This window comes from Kogia breviceps, chromosome 1 (genome assembly GCF_026419965.1).
Source record: "Kogia breviceps isolate mKogBre1 chromosome 1, mKogBre1 haplotype 1, whole genome shotgun sequence".
NCBI classification, from domain to species: Eukaryota; Metazoa; Chordata; class Mammalia; order Artiodactyla; family Physeteridae; genus Kogia; species Kogia breviceps.
This window is the reverse complement of record NC_081310.1, coordinates 24,719,319-24,741,614: the sequence shown is the minus strand read 5'-3', so window position 1 is coordinate 24,741,614 and position 22,296 is coordinate 24,719,319. Positions and strand designations below refer to the sequence as shown.

Sequence of the window (22,296 nt, the reverse complement as noted above, 5' to 3'; positions counted from 1 at the left end):
GCTGATCTGACCCAAGTCCCTCTCCTGACTTCGCCCCTGCCCAGATGGCCCTTACACACATGCTGTTCTCTCTGCTTGTAATGCTCTCTTTGTCTTTCTTTTAATTAGGGGTTGGGGGCTGAGGAGGAGAATGCCCTCCTCAAAAGGCCTCCTGAAAATCTAGCAAAAATATCACCTCCTCAAGTGAAGCCTTCCTTCCCAGACATCTACTGCCCAGAGTTCATCTCTGGCACTTCCGGGATTCTAGGACACCCTGTCCTAACCTTGATCGCCTCATGTGTGACATGGCACTGTCTCTTGCCTCTTCACCGCTCTTTATCTTTCACTAAGCCACTCTCTTCAAGATGGGGAGCCACATTATTTGATAAGATGGGGCAGAACAGACCACGGCTGAGTGATACACAGCCCAGCTCACGGGGTTGGAATGGTGGGGCTGGAACTGGCCCCTTCGCTGTATGACCTTAGGAAGCTACTAAGCCTCTCCAAGGCTTACTTTGCTCATCTGTAAACGAGTGCAGCAAGAGTGCACCCCTCAGAGGGAACATGGAATGAAAGAAGAGTGTTTGGCACAATGCTGATATCCCACGAATATTAACTATTATTATTATCTGATCCCAGGTACTCAGGACAGTACCTTGTACACAGTCAATAACTATTTATTGACTTTTTGAAAAGAATGGAAGAGTCACAATTCAAAGCCAGGATCCCAAGTCTACTTTCCCAAGTATAGTGCAGCTGTTTCCATACTGTATTTTATCTGATATGAAGAGCATTCCAGAATTCCAGATGAGGAAATCAAGGACTGAGCCATTAAATCCAGACAGTACTCACTCAACCCAGGCTCATGTATTTCCGCATCAGTGCTGTTGCTTCCGTGTTGACTGTGGAGGGCTCTGGCCTATCCCTCACCCTCTGCTGCCTCCCTGTGGCCATGTCAGGTCAGGTTATACAAACTTTTCCCTTGGAATTGCTTAACTTTGCTCTCATTTTAAGTTGGCTCCTTCCTTTGGAATTATATCCAAGAGGTATAACTTTTAGTTTTGTTTATTAATGCAGTTTAATAAAGATGTGAAATTTCAATAGAACTGAAAATTATTAACATAATTGCTAAGGTAGCCCCGGGGGAACAGGGGTTAGAATTAGATTTCTTTAGCCAACAGGACTGAAATCACCTTTAAAAACTGAAGCTCTTGGCATGGATGTAGAGAGAAGGGAGACCTTGTGCACAGTTGGTGGGATTGTAAATTGGTGCAGCCAGGATGGAAACCAGTATGGCGCTTCCTCAAAAAATTAAAAATAGAATTGCCATATGATCCAGTAATTCTACTTCTTCTGGTTTTTTTTTTTTTTTATTGTAGCTATATGAGATAACAGATGTTAACTAAACCTACTGTGGTAATCATTTCAGAGTATAAGTGAATCAAGCCATCGTACTGTATAACTTAAACTCCTAGAGTGATGTATGTCAACTATTTCTCAGTAAACCTAGAGGGAATTCCCTGGCGGTCCAGTGGTTAAGACTCCGAGCTCCCCATGCCGGGGACCCAGGTTCGATCCCTGGTCAGGGAACTAGATCTCGCATGCTGCAACTAAAGGAGGCCACATGGGGCAACGAAGATCCCGCATGCTGCAGCTAAGACCTGGTGCAGCCCAATAAATAAAATAAATAAGTAAATATTAAAAACATAGTACCTACCTCATAAAGATTAGATTATATGATTTAATATATATATATATAAAGGGCTCAGACAGTTCCTAGAGCTACATACTAAAGAGCTACATAAATGCTTGCTACCATCTTCATTCTTCCTCTTCTTATCATTATTTTGAGTTCAGGTAGCAAAAGAGGCATGTGCAGAGACATGGTGGTGGGAAACAGTGTGATGTGATGGGGAACTGGATGGCAGTAGTGATGATGCCCATGAGGAATCGGGGCAGTCGGGGACCATATCAGGACCCGAAATCATGATACATATTGCATTTCTCAATTATGTATGATCTATTTCTGCCTAGTAAGATGCAAGCTCCAGGAAGAGCCCCATGAGGCATTTGTGTGATACATCACTGTATCCCAAGCATTTAGAATAGTCACTGGCAACGTTGTCGGCGCCCAATAAGTATGAATTGAACGAATGACGGGTTGAGGATTTTGAACTTTGTCCTGAACACTATGGTGAGTCAGTGAAGCAGGTAATACGAGGTTAGAGGCTGAGAAGCAAGTCATCAGTTTCTTCCAGTGAGCGATAGTAAGGGCTGAGGTAGTCATGCCCTTGCAGATGAAAGTAGGAGACTTGGGGTTGGGATGAGAATGAGGGGTGGCACTCAGGAGGTGGTGCCATTCGTGGGGAGGGAGAAAAAGGAAAGGAGCAGATTTAGGGAGAGATGAGAACTCTTTGGGGCATGTTCTAGATTTGTGGGTCTGAAGTTCAGCAGAGAGGCTGGGGCTAGAGAGAGAGGCTTGGGAGTCACTGGGGTGTAAGGGGCAACAGAGGTCAAGAGTCTGGATGGCGTGCCACTGGTGACCGACACGTTACCACATCTTGTTTGCTGTTCATGACCCTCTAGGAAGTTTGTCTCCCAGCAAGACTGGATATTCTTTGACGACAGGAATACTTCCCATTGTAGCCTTCAGTATACAGCGTGCATCTCAGCGCTAGGAAAATGGTCAGGAACAGAACTTCTAGAGCAGAAAGGAATCTTTTTTTTTTTTTTTTTTTGTGGTACACGGGCCTCTCACTGTTGTGGCTTCTCTCGTTGTGGAGCACAGGCTCCGGACGCGCAGGCTCAGCGGCCATGGCTCGTGGACCCAGCCTCTCCGCAGCATGTGGGATCTTCCCGGACCGGGCCACGAACCCGTGTCTCCTGCATCGGCAGGCGGACTCTCAACCACTGCGTCGCCGGGGAAGCCCAGAAAGGAATCTTAAAAATCATATTAACATGAGAGAACGAGGCCCAACATTGTTCAACCAGTTGCCTGTGGTCACTCACAAAACAGCCACAGCTCTGGCTGCAGGACCAGGTCTTAAGACTTCCAGCCCTGTGCCCTTTCCAGGAGGCCACATTGCCTCAGGGCGGCGAGCTGAGAGCACCCAGGTGAGTGAAGGAGCTTGGGCTTTGGGATGATCTAGCTTCCTGGAGCCTCAGTTTCATCATCATCAGGATTGTTAGGGGTTGACTGGGTCCGAGCCTCCTGTGAAGCAATGAACATAGGGCCGGGCACCCTGTCGGTGCTCAATAAATGTTTATTTACCATTCATTTCCCTCAAGAAGATCGGGGGTTTGGAGCAACGTGGTCAGGTTGGAGGTGGGTGCTGTGACCTGAAAGGCTGAAGGCTGAGCAGCACAGTCTTGGACATCACATCAGCCCTCAGCAATCAGTTAAGAGCCACCGAATAAATACACGTATATGTATAACTGAATCCCTTTACTGTACACCTGAAATTAACACACTGTTAATCAACTCTACTCCAATAGAAAATAAAAGGTTTAAAAAGAAAAGAGCCACCGCTTTCCTCTAGGAGGTTTGAAGGTGCTACTAGCTCAGGCTACCTCGGCCGAGTGTAGGCGAGGTCAGTGTCCCCTCCCTCCTCTCTCCTTTCTAGACTCCGCCCGGCTGGCTGGCTCCTTGACGCGCCAGCCCCAGGAGGAGCTATTTCCTTGCTGGCTACAATGTTTGAGGGTTAGGTGCTGCCAGAGAAATAACCAAGGAGGAGGCGTCTGTGTTTAGAAGGTAAGGTGGGCTGAAGGAGGAGAGCTGGGAAAGCTTGAGAAGTTGTTTTCTTGGAAGGATTCCTTGGGCTCTGGGGACTGGAGATGACAGTGGGTGTGGAACTGGAGGAGAGGAAGCCAGCTGGCCAGCCCCAGGGGGCCCTTTGGACCTGAGCCCACCTGAGATTCCCAGGGTTTTGTGACAGTCCACACACGGTTTACGTAAGTCATCTCAGTTTATCAGGAACGTCTTGTCGTGTGGAGAAAATGAAACTGAAAGTAGGACTCTTCCCTTGCAGTGTTTTTGACGGATTATTTTCATTTTCTACTCTGATATTTTACTTGGGGTTTCTTTTATTATTATTATTATTATTATTATTATTATTATCATTTTTACTTGCATTTCCTCAAAAGGAGTCCAAGATGTGGTATTCTTAGACGATTGTATTACACGGAAGTTAGCAGTTGGAGGTGGGCTGGAATAAATAAAAGACCAGAGAAGGAAAGAAAAGAAACCCTGAGTCTTCCAGATTTCTTCGAGCTTCTTTCCTTCTCTGGTCCTTTATTTATTCCAGCCTACCTCACACCCACTGTCACCGGAAGTGTTTACACAAATGTTGGGTCCAGAGAGTTCATTACCGTTTGATCGTGCTTCCGCTGTACTTTTGATTAGACCTCTGAGGTAGGGGCTTTGACACTGTTGGAGGGGTGAGATTGCTGAAAAATGGTTGCTCTGTGGATTTTGCAGCAGACGTAGTTATATAAATACTCAGGTAACAGTTTGCTGCCATCTACTACTTGAATTGGGTCTAAATTGCTGAGAGCTGATCAAGGGCAGTTGGGTTAAACTGACACCCCAGGTTCCTTATTTGTGTAGTGTGTATATGCACATGGGTGGGGAGACTGGGATTTGTTAACTTTTGTTTTCATAAACGGATGTAATTAGCTCTACCATTTATTGAAGGCTTAATATTTCCCCCTCTCCCTACTTCAGTGCACTTTATATGGGGGACTGTATTTATTGTTGCCCCCATTTGAGGGAACAGAAAATTGAGACTCAATAATCTAAGGTTACACGATTAGGAAGTAAGAGTGTAGAATTACACGACCAGGGGCTCAAACTTAGATCTTGCTGAGTTGGGAGTCCGAGTTCTTAACCATACTCTACACTAGTTTGAATAGGACTGCACCTGTGCAAAGAACCAGGGATGTGCTGGGCATGTTCAACCAGAAACACAAACGGATGAAAAACACGTATTTTCTTACTAAATGAGGGTTCTGGGTTTTTAAAAAGGCCATCAATTTCTAGTAAGAGTATGTTTATATGGCATTGGAAAAAAATGTATTAATGTAGGTTGAGAATCCTAAAAACAATCATAGCCTTTGACTCGGCATTCAGTTCTTTGAAATCTATCAAGAAATCTACTATAAGATCTATCATAAGAAAACAAGCTAAAATAAGCTAAATTTGCTCCAACATTATTTAGAATTGTGAAAAAAACAATCATTTTGAAACTCTGTTTTAAAAGTTATTTTTAAAATGTGCTCCATAGTAGAGAACTGAAAAACCTCTCTGATGGCATATTGCATAGCCATTAAAATGTTTTAAAACACTTGTAATAACATAGCACATTATTTATAATAAGGCATTAAATGAAAGGAGGCAGGGTACAAAGTTACTTACAGAGCGTGAGCCCAACTATTTTTTAAAAAATCTATAGAACTATACTAAAATATTAACAATACCTGTTCCTGGGCAGTGGGAGAATAAAGTAATAATTTTCTTGTTTAAAATTTATATATATTTATAATATTCTATAATAAAAATTTCTCTAATAGATGTATTTTGAAAAAGTTGCTAGTAAAATGAATTTCTTGAATTCAAATGTTTTCTTTCCTTTAATACATTTATTTATTTTTGGCTGCATTGGGTCTTCGTTGCTGCGTTCAGGCTTTCTCTACTTGGCTGCGAGCGGGGGCTACACTTTGTTGCGGTGCGCAGACTTCTCATTGCGGTGGCTTCTCTTGTTGTGGAGCATGGGCTCCAGGTGCATGGGCTTCAGTAGTTGTGGCACATGGGCTCAGTAGTTGTGGCTCACGGGCTTAGTTGCTTCACAGCATGCGGGATCTTCCCGGACCAGGGCTCGAACCCGTGTCCCCTGCATTGGCAGGCAGATTCTTAACCACCGCACCACCAGGGAAGTCTAAATGTTTTCTCACTATTATAGAATTATAAAGTTCCTCTCTCATCTCCAGGTGAAAAGTCAGAAGACTTCAAGAGTATTGTCCTTCCTGATACTGGTGATCTGTAGCCAGATAATTCTGATTTACCCTGACAGGATTTTCTAAGAGTTCCAAGTCTCTTTGATCAAATCCCAAGGAGATAAGTTTTTCATTTTCTTGAAAAAAAGGCAAAAAATTTGTAACCAGTGGTATTTACCATCATGGAGACCAAGGTCCATAACAATCCTCAGGAAAGACCCACACCCTCTACGAATGGGAGGGCTTCAGTGGAAGACAATCATTTGTTGATTGAAGCTACTAAAAATGAAGACATTGAGCTGGTCCAGCAATTGCTAAAAAAAGGGGCTGATGTCAATTTCCAGGATGAAGAATGGGGCTGGTCACCTTTGCATAATGCGGTACAAAGTGGCAACGAGGACATTGTGGATCTTCTGCTTAATCATGGTGCTGAGCCTTGTCTGCGGAAGAGGAATGGGGCCACACCCTTCATAGTTGCTGGCATCGCTGGAAATGTGAAGGTGCTCAAACTTTTACTTCCGAAAGTAGCAGATGTCAACGAGTGTGATGTTCATGGCTTCACAGCTTTCATGGAAGCCTCTGCGTATGGTAAAGTCGAAGCCTTAAGGTTCCTGTATAAGAATGGAGCAAAGGTGAATTTGCATCGAAAGACAAAGCAGGATCAAGAGAAGATTAGGAAAGGAGGGGCCACTGCTCTCATGGATGCTGCCGAAGGAGGGCATGTAGATGTCGTGAGGATCCTCCTTCACGAGATGGGGGCAGATGTCCATGCCCGAGACAACATGGGCAGAAATGCCTTGACCTATGCTCTTCTGAACTCTGATGATGAGAAGGTGAAGGCCATTACTCGCCTTCTGCTGGACTGTAACGTTGATGTCAGTGTGAGGGGGGAGGGAAGGAAGACGCCCCTGATCCTGGCAGTGGAGAAGAAGAACCTGGGTTTGGTGGAGATGCTTCTGGAACAAAAACATATAGAGATGAATGACACAGACAATGAGGGCAAAACAGCACTGCGTCTTGCTGTCGAGCTCAAGCTGAAGGAAATCGCCCAGTTGCTGTGCCACAAAGGAGCCAGAACAGACTGTGGTGACCTTCTTGCCATAGCAAGGCGCAATTATGACCGTGACCTTGTGAAGTTTCTTTCCCAGCATGGAGCCGTAGAAGATTTTCACCCTCCCGCTCAAGACTGGAAGCCGCAGAGCTTACGTTGGGGGGAAGCCCTGAAACATCTCCATGGGATATACCGCCCTATGATCGGCAAACTTAAGATCTTTATTGATGAAAAATATAAAATTGCTGACTCTTCTGAAGGAGGCGTCTACCTGGGGTTCTATGAAGACCAAGAGGTAGCTGTGAAGCTATTCTATGAAGGCAGCACACATGGACAAAATGAAGTCTCCGTGTTGCAGAGCAACCGAATCAACAGTAACGTGGTGACATTCTATGGCAGTGAGAACTACAGGGCCTGTCTGTACGTGTGCCTCGCCCTGTGTGAACGCACACTGGAGGAGCACTTCGCTGACCACAGGGGGGAGGCTGTGCAAAACAAGGAAGATGAGTTTGCTCGAAACGTCCTCTCGTCTCTGTTTAAGGCTGTCGAGGAACTACACCTGTCTGGATACACTCACCAGGACCTGCAGCCGCAAAACATGTTAATAGGTAAGTTCCCAGTCTTCTCTTAGAAACGTAGGGTCTTTAGTTATGAGAGGAAAGGATTTTCATAGCAGAACAGGGAAGAACTAGAGTCAGTGTGGGAGGATTAATGTAACAAACCCATAGTTACAGTGCAACCTCTCCTGCTACCAGGTCTAACCCGTATTCCACGTGGAGGTCGAGGACGCCGATGGAATAGCAGGCTATCCTTATATTGCCCTTGGCAAATACCATTATGAAAGTAGGTCTTGGATGGAGCCAGCTCCAGAAGTTGGAATTCTTAGAGTAGTCTGCAAGTCAGGGAACCTAGAAAGTGTGTTCCTTCAGAGAAGGTGGCAGTTACAGTGAAACTTAATGGCAAAACTGGGGTTAAAATGGGGATCCAGGTTAAGATGTGACACAGTGAAACATACTGCAAGCAGGCTGAACAAGTCAGTGTCCACTACTGCAAACCAAAACCAAAATAAACTAAAGCAACATTCAAGGATACAGGCAGAGCTGAGAGCTTCCCTGGTGGTGCAGTGGTTAAGAACCCACCTGCCAATGCAGGGGGACATGGGTTCGAGACCTGGTCTGGGAAGATCCCACATGCCGCGGAGCAACTAGTCCTGTGCGCCACAACTACTGAGCCCGCGAGCCACAACTACGCACCTAGAGCCCATGCTCCACAACAAGAGAAGCCCTGAGTGTAAAGTCCTGGGGAGCAAGGTGGTACAGTAAAAAGAGCCTTGGCTTCAGCCATATTTAAGGAGCCTTGCAGCCTTGTCCCACCACTTTGTAGCGTTGTAACCTCAAGCAAGTCACTTAATTCTGTGAGCATTGGTTTCCTCACTTGAGACTGATAATACCTCCTTCATAAGGTTGTTATGAGGTCTAAGTGCAGTATGTCAAATGCACAAGTCATCTGTACATTGTAGGTGCCCCAAAAAGGCCAGGTACTTGTCTAGAGGGCCAGGCAGAGTAGATACCTAACCTACAGATATGCACTGACATTTAAGCTTGGTGTAAGGGACCAGGGCAAAAAGAAGATGTGGGTACTGAGAGTCAGAGAACAGTACTTAAGGTCCTGGAAGAGAGAAATAGGTAGACGTAAGATCTGGTTTTAGTTTGAGGACAGGTGCTTGTGGCACTCCTTCCTGGTTTTAAGCAGCTTCGCTGGGGAGACTGACAAGGGCCAGAAATATGTACGACTCTACCCAGTAAGGAAGAGTCTTAGAGGTTCAGCCAAAGGTGAGGTCCTTCCCAAGTTTACCTGCTGATCTTGATGCAAAAGGGTCACACATCACGTTCTAAAGAAAAATAATTTGTGACTACCTATTCTTTGAAATTTCTAGCACCACTTCTTCCATTCTTAAGCTTGAACAGTAAAGAATTGATTATATTTCTGCCTCAAGGTGGCGAACCTAGCACATGCTGCAGACTCTTCCCTGTATTAAATCCCTCAAATGATGGGAAAAGATTTTAAAATGAATTCATCACTGAGATCCACATTAAAAAAAGAATTCCTAGAGGACAAAATCCTTGAAGAATCATGGAGAGACTAAACAGAGATAGGATGGCATCGAAGAATAATACAGGAGCCCAGGACAAATGCAGGAAGCCACAGAGGAACATTACTCATGAAAGTAGGAACAGCGTAGAAAAGTGCCACTCCAAAGTGATGGAAGCCAGAAGCAGGGGAGGACCAAGGACCAGCTAGCAGGCAGATTGCTGAATCAGTCGACACTAGGAAGATCAAACCCTGGGCTTCCCCTCTTCCCCAGGGACCAAGCATCTATGACAGACCTTTCTTCTACAGACAGGGGGACTGCTTGAGACACTGGGTCATTGGTGATATCAAGAGAAACAAAGAGCAGTTAAACATGCAAGATTTCTGCCAAAGCATCTACTACGTGGCATGTCCTGCTTACCCAGAGCTTCACTGAATAAAACGCAAAGCAGAAGCTCTGACGACTGCGTCCATCCCTCCACTATGTTGGGTGGCATTAACAGAAGCAACTTGCAGGACGTCAGGGATTCTCAACCGCAAAGGAAGGCTCACAGTCGAAAATCACTTAGGATATTTAAGAGGTGCCAATATCATGAAAGAGAGGCATGAAACAGAAGAATTTACACCCAAAGAAACATAGCTAACCCAGTGTGTAAGTTTCCATGGCTGTTAAAAAGAAATTGTCACAAACCTGGTGGCTTAAAACAACAGGAATTTAATCTCCCACAGTTCTGGAGGCCAGAAGTATGAAACCAATTCCACTGGCACCAAATCAGGTGTCAGCAGGGCCAAATTCCCTCTCTACACTGTAGTACAGAAACTGGGCATAAGCATTAAAATTTTTTTATAGCACTTTAACAATGTCTGTTGAAACTAAAAATAAAAGATTGGGGCGTGTAAAAAAAAAAATCAAATGTTAGAAGAGATGTGAGGTATTCCATGAGTTACTTTCAAATTTCAGTAGCAGAAAACTCGACTCCAAGTGGCTTAAATAAGTGAAGGGAATTTTTCACTTCAAATAATTGAAAGTGGTCTGTGGCTTATGATCTGCACCCCATCTGCCCCTTCAACCTCATCACAAGCGACTTTCTGACTCCGTCCCTCCTCCCCAAGTGCACACGTGGGCCTGCCTTCTGCCAGAGTGGAATTCTCCACGCATTCCTATCCGGAATTCTCTCTTCCTCATTCCACTCACCTACCCAAATTCTACTTTCGGATCTTTTCTGTCTAGGCGTCTCTTCCTTTTTTTTTTTTGGCTGCACCCTGCTGCACGTGGAATCTTATTTCCTCAACTAGAGATTGAACCCATGCCCCCTGCAGTGGAAGTTCGGAGTCCTAACTACTGAACCAGCAGGGGATTCCCTAGGTGTCTCTTCCTTAAGGAAAACTCCCCCCCACCCCGCACCCAGCCATGTAGCTCTTCTTGTGATGCACTTTTAGGGCATCCTGCACTTTTGGCTAGCATTTTCAAAATTGCAATTAATTTAATGTTTATCCTCCTTTAGTATCGGTCTCCTTGCCCAGAGACTCTAAACTCTGTAGGGCCAGGACTGTGTTCTCCTTCCTCACCATCATTTTTTTCCCCCTCACTAAACGTTTGTTGAATGATTTACTGGGTTCCTTTTTGTTAGACTCTGAGTTTCCTCACTTGAGACTGATAATACCTCCTTCATAAGGTTGTTATGAGGTCTAAGTGCAGTATGTCAAATGCACAAGTCATCAGAAACATCAGTTTCCTCTGATGTCTAAGTTCATGATGAAAGGAGTTTGAGAAGCACACAGGTGTACCGGCCATCATCCTATGTGGGGTTACCCAGCCTTCCTCTCAGACTCCTTTAAGCCACCTCTTTGAGGACAAATTACTGACTCACCAACCTTTCATTTTGTTCCTGACCTCTCCCATCCATGCATCCCTCTTTCTGAGGACTTAGTGGCTTCCTTTAAGGGAGGAAGATTCTGAAGGGGGCAAGGAGGCAGTGACTCATTACAAGCACATGGTTTATTCGTGGTAACATGACAACGTCTTAGTGGGCAGTAACGGGTGGGCTTGATTTGGTGGAATGCTATGCTTAAGGTGGTCTTGGGTTTGGACCCTTGTTGTTTAGTTGTTCTATAGCTATAGGATGTAACCTTAACTCCTGCCAGCAGCTTCTTTACAAATCTGTGCTCTTTGACCCCAGGAGCTGCATGACTGGGGAGCTGGTTATACTTAGCCTCATGCGTCCCCACCCCTTGGCTTGGAACAAATAAAATGTAAGTCCTGCTCTTGGCAGATACCTAAGAGATCGAATGACATAGTGCACATGACAGTGTTTTGAGAAGCAAACAACAAAGCAGATATGAGCTTATCATTGTCTTCCTCAGAGATGATAGATTGTACATTGTGTTACAGACTTATTTAAATTACTTACAGCATGGAGCAGGAGGATTTTCAATGCATCTCTACAAACTATCCCTTAGATTCCAAGAATGGTGCTTGCCTGGCGGATTTCGATAAAAGCATCAAGTGGACTGGAGATCCACAGGAAATCAAGAGAGATCTAGAGGTAATTTCTACAAACAATTTACTTTTCCATCTTTCTGCTCCCTTCTTTGTTCATTACCTTACTCCCTGTGGCCAGTTAGAGGATGTTCCTATTTCAGCCAGAAGGAAAGACATTTCAAAGCATTTCCCTGGTACTCATCGCCTTCACTCCCTTGCAGACAGCCAAGTGGGTGTGGGGTTGGCCATTGCCGTGGCCCCTTTCTCTGTCTCTTTAGATCTCTCTCTGACCCCACAGGCTGAATAGTAAATACACTGAGCATGCCACAGTTTTTCCAGAATTACCGCCAGGAGATTTTCTCCAAAATAATTCCACAGTTCCTGTAGGAGGTATTTTCTGCCTAAAGACAAAGTAAATGAGATTTCTTTTCCCACTCTATTCAAACACGTGTGCCAAACTCCTAGGAGGGTCGGCGACTAAGGCCCTCTGAAGCACAGTGGAGGGATGGGATCGACCCGCAACTCGAAAGAGACTAAACTTGGCCCCAAAGGCTAAGATCCTGAAAGAACTGTTTCTCCAGAGAGGAGACAGAACAGAGACATAGCCTCTGCGGACCACAGCTCCCAGATAGATTCTGAGCTTGTCAGGGCAGCTCTAGCCTGGAGTTCTCCGGGGTGCTGAACTTCCAACCCAATAGACAAGAACTCTCCATCCATGCCTGGCCTTTCTGGTTCAGTGGCTCCAGATTTTAGCTCCTTCCCTGACTGGTGTCCTTCCCAGTGCAGTTTCTGTGCTGGCCTCCTTCCTGGTCCTTCCTCCCTGCTGTGCCCTGACTCCTGGGGCCTTCACTCTATTCTGCGGGACCTGGTCTGGCTCCTTTATCCGTGGCCTGACGTAGGTCCGACCCAAAGTCCCAGGTCCCAGCCAGACTCTGAGCATACCCCTTGTTTAAAACCTTCTCTCTTTCCCCTGTTTATCTAAATTCTATCCGTACTTTGAGGTCTAGCTCAAATTCCTCTTCTTCTAAGCAGTCTGCCCTGAGAACTCTGGCCTGGGATTATCTTTTGTTCCTTATAAACCTAAACCTATAAACTATACTACCTTGAAGAGTTCTCTATGCACAAGCCCATGCCTTCTCTCCCTGACAAGGCTGTGGAATCTCCTTGAGATTCTACCCGTTTTCCATTTGCTCATAGCCTGCGCCATACCCTCCAAAGTTCCCCAAATAGAGTGATAATTCATAAGGACTTTTGGCTTGATTTATGGCTTTTGTGTAGGCCCTGGGACTGCTGGTCGTGTACGTGGTAAACCAGGGAGACATTTCCTTTGAGAGGCTGAAGGATCTAGGGACTGAAAAGTTGATTCAACTTCCTCCAGATGAGGAAACTCGGGACCTCATTCGTCACCTGTTCTTCCCCGGGGATAATGTGAAGGACCATCTGAGTGGCCTGCTGGGTCATCCATTCTTTTGGAGTTGGGCAAGGTAAGGAAAACTGAGAGTATATTACAGGCCTCCAGGACAGAGACAGTGAGTGTATTAGTCAGGGCTCTTTATATATATATATATATATATATATATATATATATATATATATATATATATATATACACAAAATAAGGAAATGTCTCATGCAGTGTTGGGGCTGAGAAGTTCCACTATTTGCCATCTTCAAGCTGGTGACCCAGGAAAGCCAGTGGTGTAATTTAATCTGAATCCAAAGGTCTGGGAACCAGGGGAGCTGAAGATGTAGATTCCAGTAAGGTTCTGAAGGCCTGAGAACTAGGAGAGCTGAGGGCAAGAGAAGAGCCATGTCCCAGCTGAAGCAGCCAGGCAGAGAGGGGCGAATTTCCCCTTTCGTTCTATTCAGGCCCTGCATAGATTCGATGTTGCCCACTCGCACTGGGGAGGGCCGTCTGCTTTACTGAGTTCACTGGTTCAAATGCTAATCTCCTCGGAAACATCCTCACAGATACACCCAGAATCATATTTAATCTGGGCCCTGTGTGGTCAGTGAATGTAACACATAAAATTAACCATCATGGTGAGGTGGGCAGGAGTCAGGCTGGGAATCAGCATAGCCAGGCTTTTCTCTCAGCTTGGCATTTCCTGGCTGGGTGTCATTGGAGCAGTGACTTAACTTCTCTGGATCTGGTTTTCTCCATTGAAGAATAGAAAAAGGATGAGGGAAAACAGAGAGAGAGAGAGAGAGAGAGAGAGAGAGAGAGAGAGCTCTCCCCTTATGCAGATTTTAGAGACATACTTTTACTACTCTTATCAAAAGCCAAAATCTAATAGTTCTGTAAAGAGTGGGAAGGATGGAACAAGCGTGGTAATTCTGTCATTCTCAGCCGCTACAGGACCCTTAGGGATGTGGGAAATGAATCTGACATCAAAGTGAGAAAAGCTAATGCCAAGATCCTCCAGCTTCTGCAACCTGGAACATCTGAACATTCCACAAGTTTTGCCCGGTGGACAACTAAGGTGCGAACAGCTCCTATGGTCTGGGAGTTATTCCAGGAATAAGAGTCTGTGTCATGAGTTATGTTGGTTCTCCTAACTTTGTAATGCTATGGGCCTGGCCCAACCAAGTGGTGAGAAGGGGATTTTCCTTTTCCTCCTCCCATCCCAGGTCCCCTCTGCCCTTTTGAGTCTCTGCTCCAGACCAGGCCCCCCTGAGAGACTCATCCAGGCTCCTCTTTAGGATGGCCTTGTCACAACCCAAGAGCCTTTTTCTTTTCTGTGACTCTTTCTCTCAGGCCTTGTTTTCTGAGCGAGGTCTGACTAATAATTCTATTTCCACTGTGACGAGAGCAGCTGATTAAATAGAGTTTGGCCCAGAGGAGGTGCTCCCCCTTGGGGCATTTCCATCCAGGGAGACTGGCCGCCTCCACTGCCAGTGAACAGCCCAGGCTGAGCATTCATATACACACCTATTTTCTGTATGAGAGAACAGAAAATGAAAAAAAAAAGAAAAAAAGATGATCTTTCAAATTCCTCCTCTTCCAGAGAAGGTCCACTCAATATAGTGGAACAGAAAAATTAATCACCATTTCAGTCTAGCCAGTACTATCAGAACTTTCGTTATTATTAATGAGCAGACATCTATCAAGTACCGGTATGTGTTAGGCCCATGCAAGGTCAGAGATATACAAAACAGAGTACAGCATCTACGTGGGGCAGAGAGACCCACAGAATGATGGCTGTGGGATACGTGCTGGGTACCCCAGAGACATGGGCAAAGCATTGTGGGAAAATCCATAACTCTCAAGTCTTTGAGTGAGACCAGCAGCTTCTGTATCTTAAGCTTGATGTAGGGCTCTTGCTTCTTCCAAACCTCTTCATTTCTGCGTCTCATTTTCCTTTCCTTCCCTTGCTTGCCTCTAGACCACCTATCACACTCATAATTGCTGGCTTAACATCTCTCTTCCTTGCTACCCAGTAAGTTCCACGAGGGCAGAGACCATCCGTTGTCTTGTCTGTCATTGTTTTCTTGGCATGGAGTAGGTGTGCCATGACTCTTTGCTAAATGAGTGTCTATAAAAGTTCAGCTAAAAATTAAACTTGTAGAAACAAAGACATTTGAAACCAGAGCAGATGATAGTAATAGCTAACGATCACATAGTGCTAACTATATGGCAGCTGTAGTTCTCAGGACTTTGCATGAGTAGCCACAGTTAATCTTTACAACAGCCTCTGAGGCAATTAGCTCCATCTTGAAGGTGGGCGAACTGAGGCACAGACAAGTGATTTGTTTCAAAGGCACAGAATCAGTAAAGGGTGCAGCAGGATTTGAAGCTGGGCACTCTGGCTTAAAGGCCATGTGCTAACCTGTAGCTGATAGAGATTGTCATTTTCTTTTTCTTTTTAATGTCTGAGACAGAGAAACAGTACTACAGGCAACAGAAAGGAGAAATCCAACCTCAAGACTGAAGTGCTAATAAAAGTGGTGGCAAAAGTAGAAATAAGAGAAGAATAGAGCACAAAGCACAGAAGCAGGTGATGAAAGCTATTGTTTCCCTTTTTTTCTCACTCTCCACTCAGTGTTAAAGGGAGCATTATTTTCAGACCATATAGGAAAGTCGTTCTCTTTTTTTTTTTTTTGCGATACGCAGGCCTCTCACTGCCGTGGCCTCTCCGGTTGCGGAGCACAGGCTCCGGACGCGCAGGCCTAGCGGCCATGGCTCACGGGATTAGTTGCTCCGCGGCATGTGGGATCTTCCCGGACCGGGGCACGAACCCGTGTCCCCTGCATCGGCAGGCAGACTCTCAACCACTGCGCCACCAGGGAAGCCCGAAAGTCATTCTCTTGAAGGTTAATTATCTGGCCTTTACTTTCTGTTTGAAAGCAGAAGCAAGGTTTGAGAAAATGCAGTGGTGTTGGGTAAATTATCAATCAAAGCCCAAAGGTCCAGAGGCATAAGAAGGAAGGACAGAATTGAAATGAAGAGGAAAGTACAAATAAAGAAAAGTGCTAAATATCACTAGAGAGATAAAGGTTATGGAGGTGATGGGACGTTCGTTATCAGTCATTAGATGTGATGATACAGGCAGGTTCTAAGGTGCAAAAATATAATTTTAAAAAGTGTTTCCAGAGAACAGGATACAACAACGAGGAACCTAGGAGACAAGGGGGTTGGAGAAAATGGGGCTGAACCCAAAGACGCAAGACTCTATCATCCAGAGAAAGGAGCCTCAGTTTTATTTATAAACATGAAAAATAATGGTAGAACTACTTTTTTATCCTCAGATAATTTACATAAGATTTTATTCTGATTGTACGTCAAATGACAAAAAGGATACCTAATCTACTGTAATAGAAGGTACAGAATTGAAAAGCGAATAGGAAAATAGAGATACAGAAAAAAAGATAATACAAATGAGACCAAATATTAAATTGTGCCTATTCCCCTAGAGAAACATTTAAAACTGGTTAAAAATAAAAATATAAAAACGTATTTAATCAACAAGGTCCTACTGCACAGCACAGGGAACTATATTCAATACCCTCTAATAAACCATAATGGAAAAGAATGAAAAAGAATATGTATATATATGTATAACTGAATCACTTTGCTGTACCAGAAATTACAACATTGTAAATCAACTATACTTCAATTAAAAAAATGGGAAAAAAAAAAAAGGCCACGCACTGAAGCGGCTCATTGCACGATGTTATGATGCCGTCAAGTCCACCAAATCATTTACTTGCCAAGGAAATTGAGGTTCAGAGGTGGAACCCCAAATACTCAGGGCTGGAAAGCCAGAAGCTGGCAGAGCTGGGAAGAGAATTCTGTTCTTTTGTCTCCCAGTTCATTGATTCCTTCCCTTAAACTTCATTGACATATGCTGAATTTTGATTGACTTCAAGTCTTTATCTTTTCGTGTTCATTTTCAGCTTTGTTGTTCTGTTGATGTTGGTGACTTGCCCATTTTCCTGGGCGTGCAACCAGTTTTCCAGTGTGGACTCCACCTTCTTCACACGGCTGCCTCTCCTCGCACACATACATGCTCAGCATTTCTCACATGTGCTCCACACATAGTACCCCCAGGCAGGCTTCTAGTCACCAGTTACTCTTCCTAAGGGACCCTCTGGCTTCATGGTTGTTGCATCTTATTCTCTTACTCCAGACTCTCTCTACCTATCAGAGCCATCTACAAGAGGAAGGCATTATTAATATGAGAGCAGCTGCCCTGGGACACCTAGGGACGAGGAGAAACACGTAACCTTTGGAAACATAATTACAAACAAAACAAAACAAAGAACAACCACACTCACTATGGCAATGGCTGCAATGCCTGGTTTCAGTCAGGACCACCCTCTGGAAGGGGGAGATGTAATCGAGTATGAATTTGGAAGGGTGGCCGCAAGGACAGTGCCACTGTAGAGTATAGTGAGCAAATTTCCTTTACAGTAGCCAACGATGTCCTAAACCATGTTTTAATGTAGTTAATTTCTATGAAAACAATTCTCTTGGAAAATAGATACACGAATTTAAAGTTATTTATAATTCCACATCCAAACACAACTGCAGTTAGCATTGTGGTGTACGGTGCTTACTTCCATTTTTTTCTTTGTATTAATTTGCTTTATTAATTAGTGGAAATTTGGACATACATTCAAATTTGTATTCTGCCTTTTTGTATTAACATTCAGGATTTATTTTGTGTTGCTACCACATTTTTGTGTAATTTTTTTTTTTAGATTGACAAATTTGTGATGAATAAAATGAATGAGTTTTATAAAAAAGGCAAAGTTTATCAGAACACAGTGGGTGACCTGCTAAAGTTCATCCGGAATTTGGGAGAACACATTGATGAAGAAAAGAATAAAGAGTAAGTCATGTATGAGAAGTCATGTATGAGATGAGAATAATTTTAAAAATTCCAGTTCTAAATTTATATCTGCTATTTGATGGAAAGAAGAAAATTTATTTTGATGAAAGTCATTCCTCCTTCTGTTTGGAAAAGGGCCATCACAGGGGTCTTACAGTCAACAGTGGACATGCCTTGCAGGTTCTCCTCTTCCTTTTCAATTTTTGCTGAGCCCCCCTTGAACAGGAAGCTAGCAATTCTTGTGTGAAGAAACACAGGGGACTGCGGGACTGGGTAAAGCGAATGTAGCATTAGAAAAGCAGCCCCGTGTTAATCCAGTTAGCTTTTGCTACCAAAATTCTTAGCTGTAAACTCACCAAAAACTTGCAGTTTTCAGGGCTCTTTTGGATTTCAGCATTGTAGATAAGGGATTGTGGGATTGTATTATGTACACTTTATGGATAATAAAACTGAGGTTCATAAAACTTCAGTTGCCAAAGTTTAGTCCATTCGTTGAAGAGTCAGGAGATGAATCTTGCTCTGTCAGATTCCAAAGTCCTCGTTTATTCTGCTGTAGAAACCAGGGGAGCAAAAAAGATTTCCAGGGCCATATGCTATAAAGGGGGGGATGCAGAGTGTGGGGCAAGCATATCAAAATACTTATGTTTCATTTCAGGATGAAGTCAAAAATTGGAGAACCTTCCCAGTATTTTCAGGAGAAATTTCCCGATCTGGTCATGTATGTCTATAGGAAACTACAGAACTCAGAATACACAAAGCATTTTCCAAAAATTCACAATCTGAATAAGCCTAGGTGTGATGGAGGTGGTGGTGGTGAGCAGGCCGGCCAGCCCTAGTGCCCTTTGAATTCAGGGAAGTACTTTTTTGCTGTGTAATCCTGGGCAAGTCACAACTCTCTGGGCCTCTTGACTTTTTTTTTTTTTTTTTTTTTTTGGCCATGCCTCGTGGCATGTGGGATCTTAGTTCCCCCACCAGGGACTGAAGCCATGCCCCCTGTAGTGGAAGCACAGAGTCCTAACCACTGGACCACCAGGGAATTCCCTGGGCCTCTTGACTAACCTGGTTGCTTGTGAGCAATGCATTGGATAGCTGATGTGTCAGTTCCTGGTGCCGTGCTCAGCATTCTCCACGTTTACAACAAAAAAAGCATATTCTCAAACTACTCTAGTCCTTTTTAAGGGTAAAGCTTAGTGGCAGGAGCTGGGAGAGTATCCTGCTAAGATTCCTCTTGTCAATTGCACCAAAGGAGTGAGTTCTTAAACCTCTAATGCTTTATGTTTTACATCAATTATCTCATGTAATTCTCCCAACAGCCTTGCAAGATAAGATTAATATCCCCTTTTAGGAATTGAAGAGCCTGAGAGACTCAGGGAAATTGAACGACTTGCCCCAGATTATACAACTTGCACAGAGCGCAGTATAAATGGACGTGGTGTTATTGTTACCTCTCACTCGGCACCTTAGAACTTAATTACTGGCTCAGAGCTCTTCTCCATGAGACCCAAAAGGTCAAATGGGCTCTGGGTGGCTCATTCTATTCATTCAGTATTTGCTGAGCACTAACTAGTATAAGTCTAAGCACCAACTGTATGCAATGCATTCCTTCTAGAATCACCTGTGTTGGTTTTCTATTATGTTAAGGCTATATTTCTCAACTGTAGGCAATCTTGCCCTTCAGGGGCCATTTGGCAGTTAAAATATCTGTCAAAGCTGAGGGTAGGGGGTTGTACTGGCATCTAGTAGATCGAGGTCAGGGATGCTGCCTGAACATTCTATGATATGCACAGGATAGCACCCCCGAAACACAGAATTATCCAGAAGAACAGAATTATCAGTGACGCTGAGGTTGAGAAGTTCTGCCTTAGCGGGCTGTGCTACCTTTGAACTGGTTGGGAGCCCAGGACTGTGGACCGTGCGGCTCAGCTCACAGAGGAGTGACTCGAGTTTCATGTCTTGCTTTTGGATCTGCAGTGAGACAGTTCCAGTTTCACCTCCTCAGGAAGTCCTCTGAATGCCCTCACTTTCCACACCCCTGTCTGAGTGTCCTCTCTGGCTCCCTAGCACCCATGGCCACACCAGAGCATGTTTCTCTCCACCCAGAGCATGATTCTTCCCCTCTGGAATGATATATATATTTTTTGATGTGTATCGTACAGCCTAGCAAAATGTCTGCCACATGGTAATGACCAATAAATATTCATTGAAAAATGAATGACCCATCTTCATACATGAGTAATAATGCTAGGACACATTTTGATGGTGTTTTATAATTTATAAATTACACCTGCATATTTTACCTCTTTTAGTTTTCAAAATAATCCTGTAAGATAAGTGTTGTGATCCTCATTTTGCAGATGAGGAAACTGAGGTTAGAGACGTGTTGATTTACTCTAATGCATAGGAAGTGTCACTGTCTGAATTTTTTTTTTTTAAGGAGAGTTTTTTTTTTTTAAGATGTTGGGGGTAGGAGTTTATTAATTAATTGATTTATTGTTGCTGTGTTGGGTCTTCGTTTCTGTGCGAGGGCTTTCTCCAGTTGTGGTGAGCGGGGGCCACTCTTCATCGCGGTACACGGGCCTCTCACTATCGCGGCCTCTCTTGTTGCGGAGCATAGGCTCCAGACGCGCAGGCTCAGTAGTTGTGGCTCACGGGCCTAGTTGCTCCGAGGCATGTGGGATCTTCCCGGACCAGGGCTCGAACCTGTGTCCCCTGCGTTAGCAGGCAGATTCTTAACCACTGCACCACCAGGGAAGCCCTCACTGTCTGAATTTGAAAAGATTTTCTGGCATGAAGTCTGATGTTCTTTCCATTTATCCTCACTGTGGTGGTGAAGATGAAGCTTTGCAATGAGGGGAGCTGGGAGAAAAAACAGTGTCTTAGGTTCTTTCTGAAAAGGAGATGGTCTTGACTTCCCTGGTGGTCCAGTGGTTAAGACTCTGCACTTCCAGTGCAGGGGGTGCAGGTTCGATCTCTGGTTGAGGACTAAGATACCACATGCTGTGGGACCAAAAAATTAAAAATAAATAAGTAAGTAAGCAAATAAATAGAAACCTCTGGGACTTCCCTGGCAGTCCAGTGCTTAAGACTCCACATTTCCAGTGTAGGGGACACGGGTTCTATCCCTGGTTGGGGACTAAGATACCATATGCCACAGGGCGTGGCCAAAAATAAATAAATAAAATTTAAAAAGGAGGTGGTCTGGGCTTCCCTGGTGGCGCAGTGGTTGAGGGTCCGCCTGCCGATGCAGGAGACACGGGTTCGTGCCCTGGTCCGGGAGGATCCCACATGCCGCGGAGCGGCTGGGCCCGTGAGCCGTGGCCGCTGGGCCTGTGCGTCAGGAGCCTGTGCTCCGCAACGGGAGAGGCCACAGCAGTGAGAGGCCCGCATACCGCAAAAAAAAAAAAAAAAAAAAAAAAAAAAAGGAGGTGGTCTAAAAAGGGTGTCACTGAATGAAATTAACAAGTACTGGAAGAAACAAACTTAAGACTTTTCTTTAAGGTTTTAGGAGCAGCAAGGTTGCTTTAAGTTTTAAAAGTAAGGGCTTCCCTGGTGGTGCAGTGGTTGAGAGTCCGCCTGCCGATGCAGGGGACATGGGTTCGTGCCCCGGTCGGGGAAGATCCCACATGCCGCGGAGCGGTTGGGCCCGTGAGCCACAGCTACTGAGCTTGCGCGTCTGGAGCCTGTGCTCCGTAACGGGAGAGGCCGCGAAAGTGAGAGGCCTGCGCACCACGATGAAGAGTGGCCCCAGCTCGCCACAACTGGAGAAAGCCCTCGCACAGAAACGAAGACCCAACGCAGCCATAAATAAATAAAATTTAAAAGTAAGATTTGTTTTTCTGATTTGTAGTGAGTACTTGGATATGACAATCAAATGCCCATTTGTAAAGCATATTCAATAAAACTTTGAATTATCTGAATGTCTGATTTTCTCTGAGTGACATTTCTACCGCAGAGAGTAGTGATATCTACAATAGAAAATGCTCAGTGATTAATTCCTGGGTAGGTTTTAAGAAAGGCATCCTGCTCTTTAATAATGGGAAAAGGAGCTTAATTTCAGCCCTCCATTAATTCGGGAACAGTGTGCACCTTGGGGGTCCTTGTAGAAAAGGAAGGGTCTGATCACTGTACTCTCTACTTTAATCCTCTAAGCGTTTCTGTGGACATGCTGCAAATATTTCTTATTCAGTTGCCATTATCACAAGCATTTAATTGTGCTTGTAGTTCATGTTAGGTACTGTGTTAGGCAAGGTGGTTCTGTGCTTGGGCTTGTCAAGCAGAAGTGCCAGTTACACAGAGACGAGGGGAGCTTGCCTGCCTAGAATACACTGAACAAGCAACACAGGAGAGAAAATTATGGTAAGAATAAT

At 44.5% G+C, this 22,296-nt stretch overlaps 1 protein-coding gene across 6 annotated transcripts; it reads left to right on the top strand.

The window, feature by feature from the left end:
- Positions 1–3,602: 3,602 nt before the first annotated feature.
- On the top strand, positions 3,603–21,844 carry RNASEL (ribonuclease L). Of its 6 annotated transcripts, XR_010839657.1 has the most exons (8): positions 3,603–3,730; positions 5,965–7,629; positions 11,573–11,658; positions 12,873–13,078; positions 13,945–14,077; positions 17,799–17,929; positions 18,585–19,341; positions 21,709–21,844. XR_010839657.1 is itself a non-coding variant. In XM_059068852.2 (7 exons), the coding sequence occupies exons 2-7, from the start codon at positions 6,153–6,155 to the stop codon at positions 18,763–18,765; spliced, it is 2,214 nt and encodes a 737-aa protein (XP_058924835.1). In that variant the 5' UTR covers positions 3,603–3,730; positions 5,965–6,152; the 3' UTR covers positions 18,766–20,132. The 6 variants fall into 6 exon arrangements, 4 of the variants coding, with proteins under 4 accessions (XP_058924835.1, XP_066885123.1, XP_058924845.1 ...); XM_059068852.2 differs by lacking the exon at positions 21,709–21,844 and having other exon boundaries at positions 18,585–20,132; XR_010839659.1 differs by lacking the exons at positions 18,585–19,341; positions 21,709–21,844 and adding an exon at positions 15,473–15,592 and having other exon boundaries at positions 3,616–3,730; positions 17,799–17,913.
- Positions 21,845–22,296: the final 452 nt, after the last annotated feature.

Bases quoted from the DNA above. Each gene is read 5' to 3' on its own strand.
- RNASEL (XM_059068852.2), top strand. From the start codon at position 6,153: ATGGAGACCAAGGTCCATAACAATCCTCAGGAAAGACCCACACCCTCT. The intron at 7,630-11,572 runs GTAAGTTCCCAG...ACTATCCCTTAG, and splicing joins GCCGCAAAACATGTTAATAG to ATTCCAAGAATGGTGCTTGC. The intron at 17,930-18,584 runs GTAAGTCATGTA...GTTTCATTTCAG, and splicing joins GATGAAGAAAAGAATAAAGA to GATGAAGTCAAAAATTGGAG.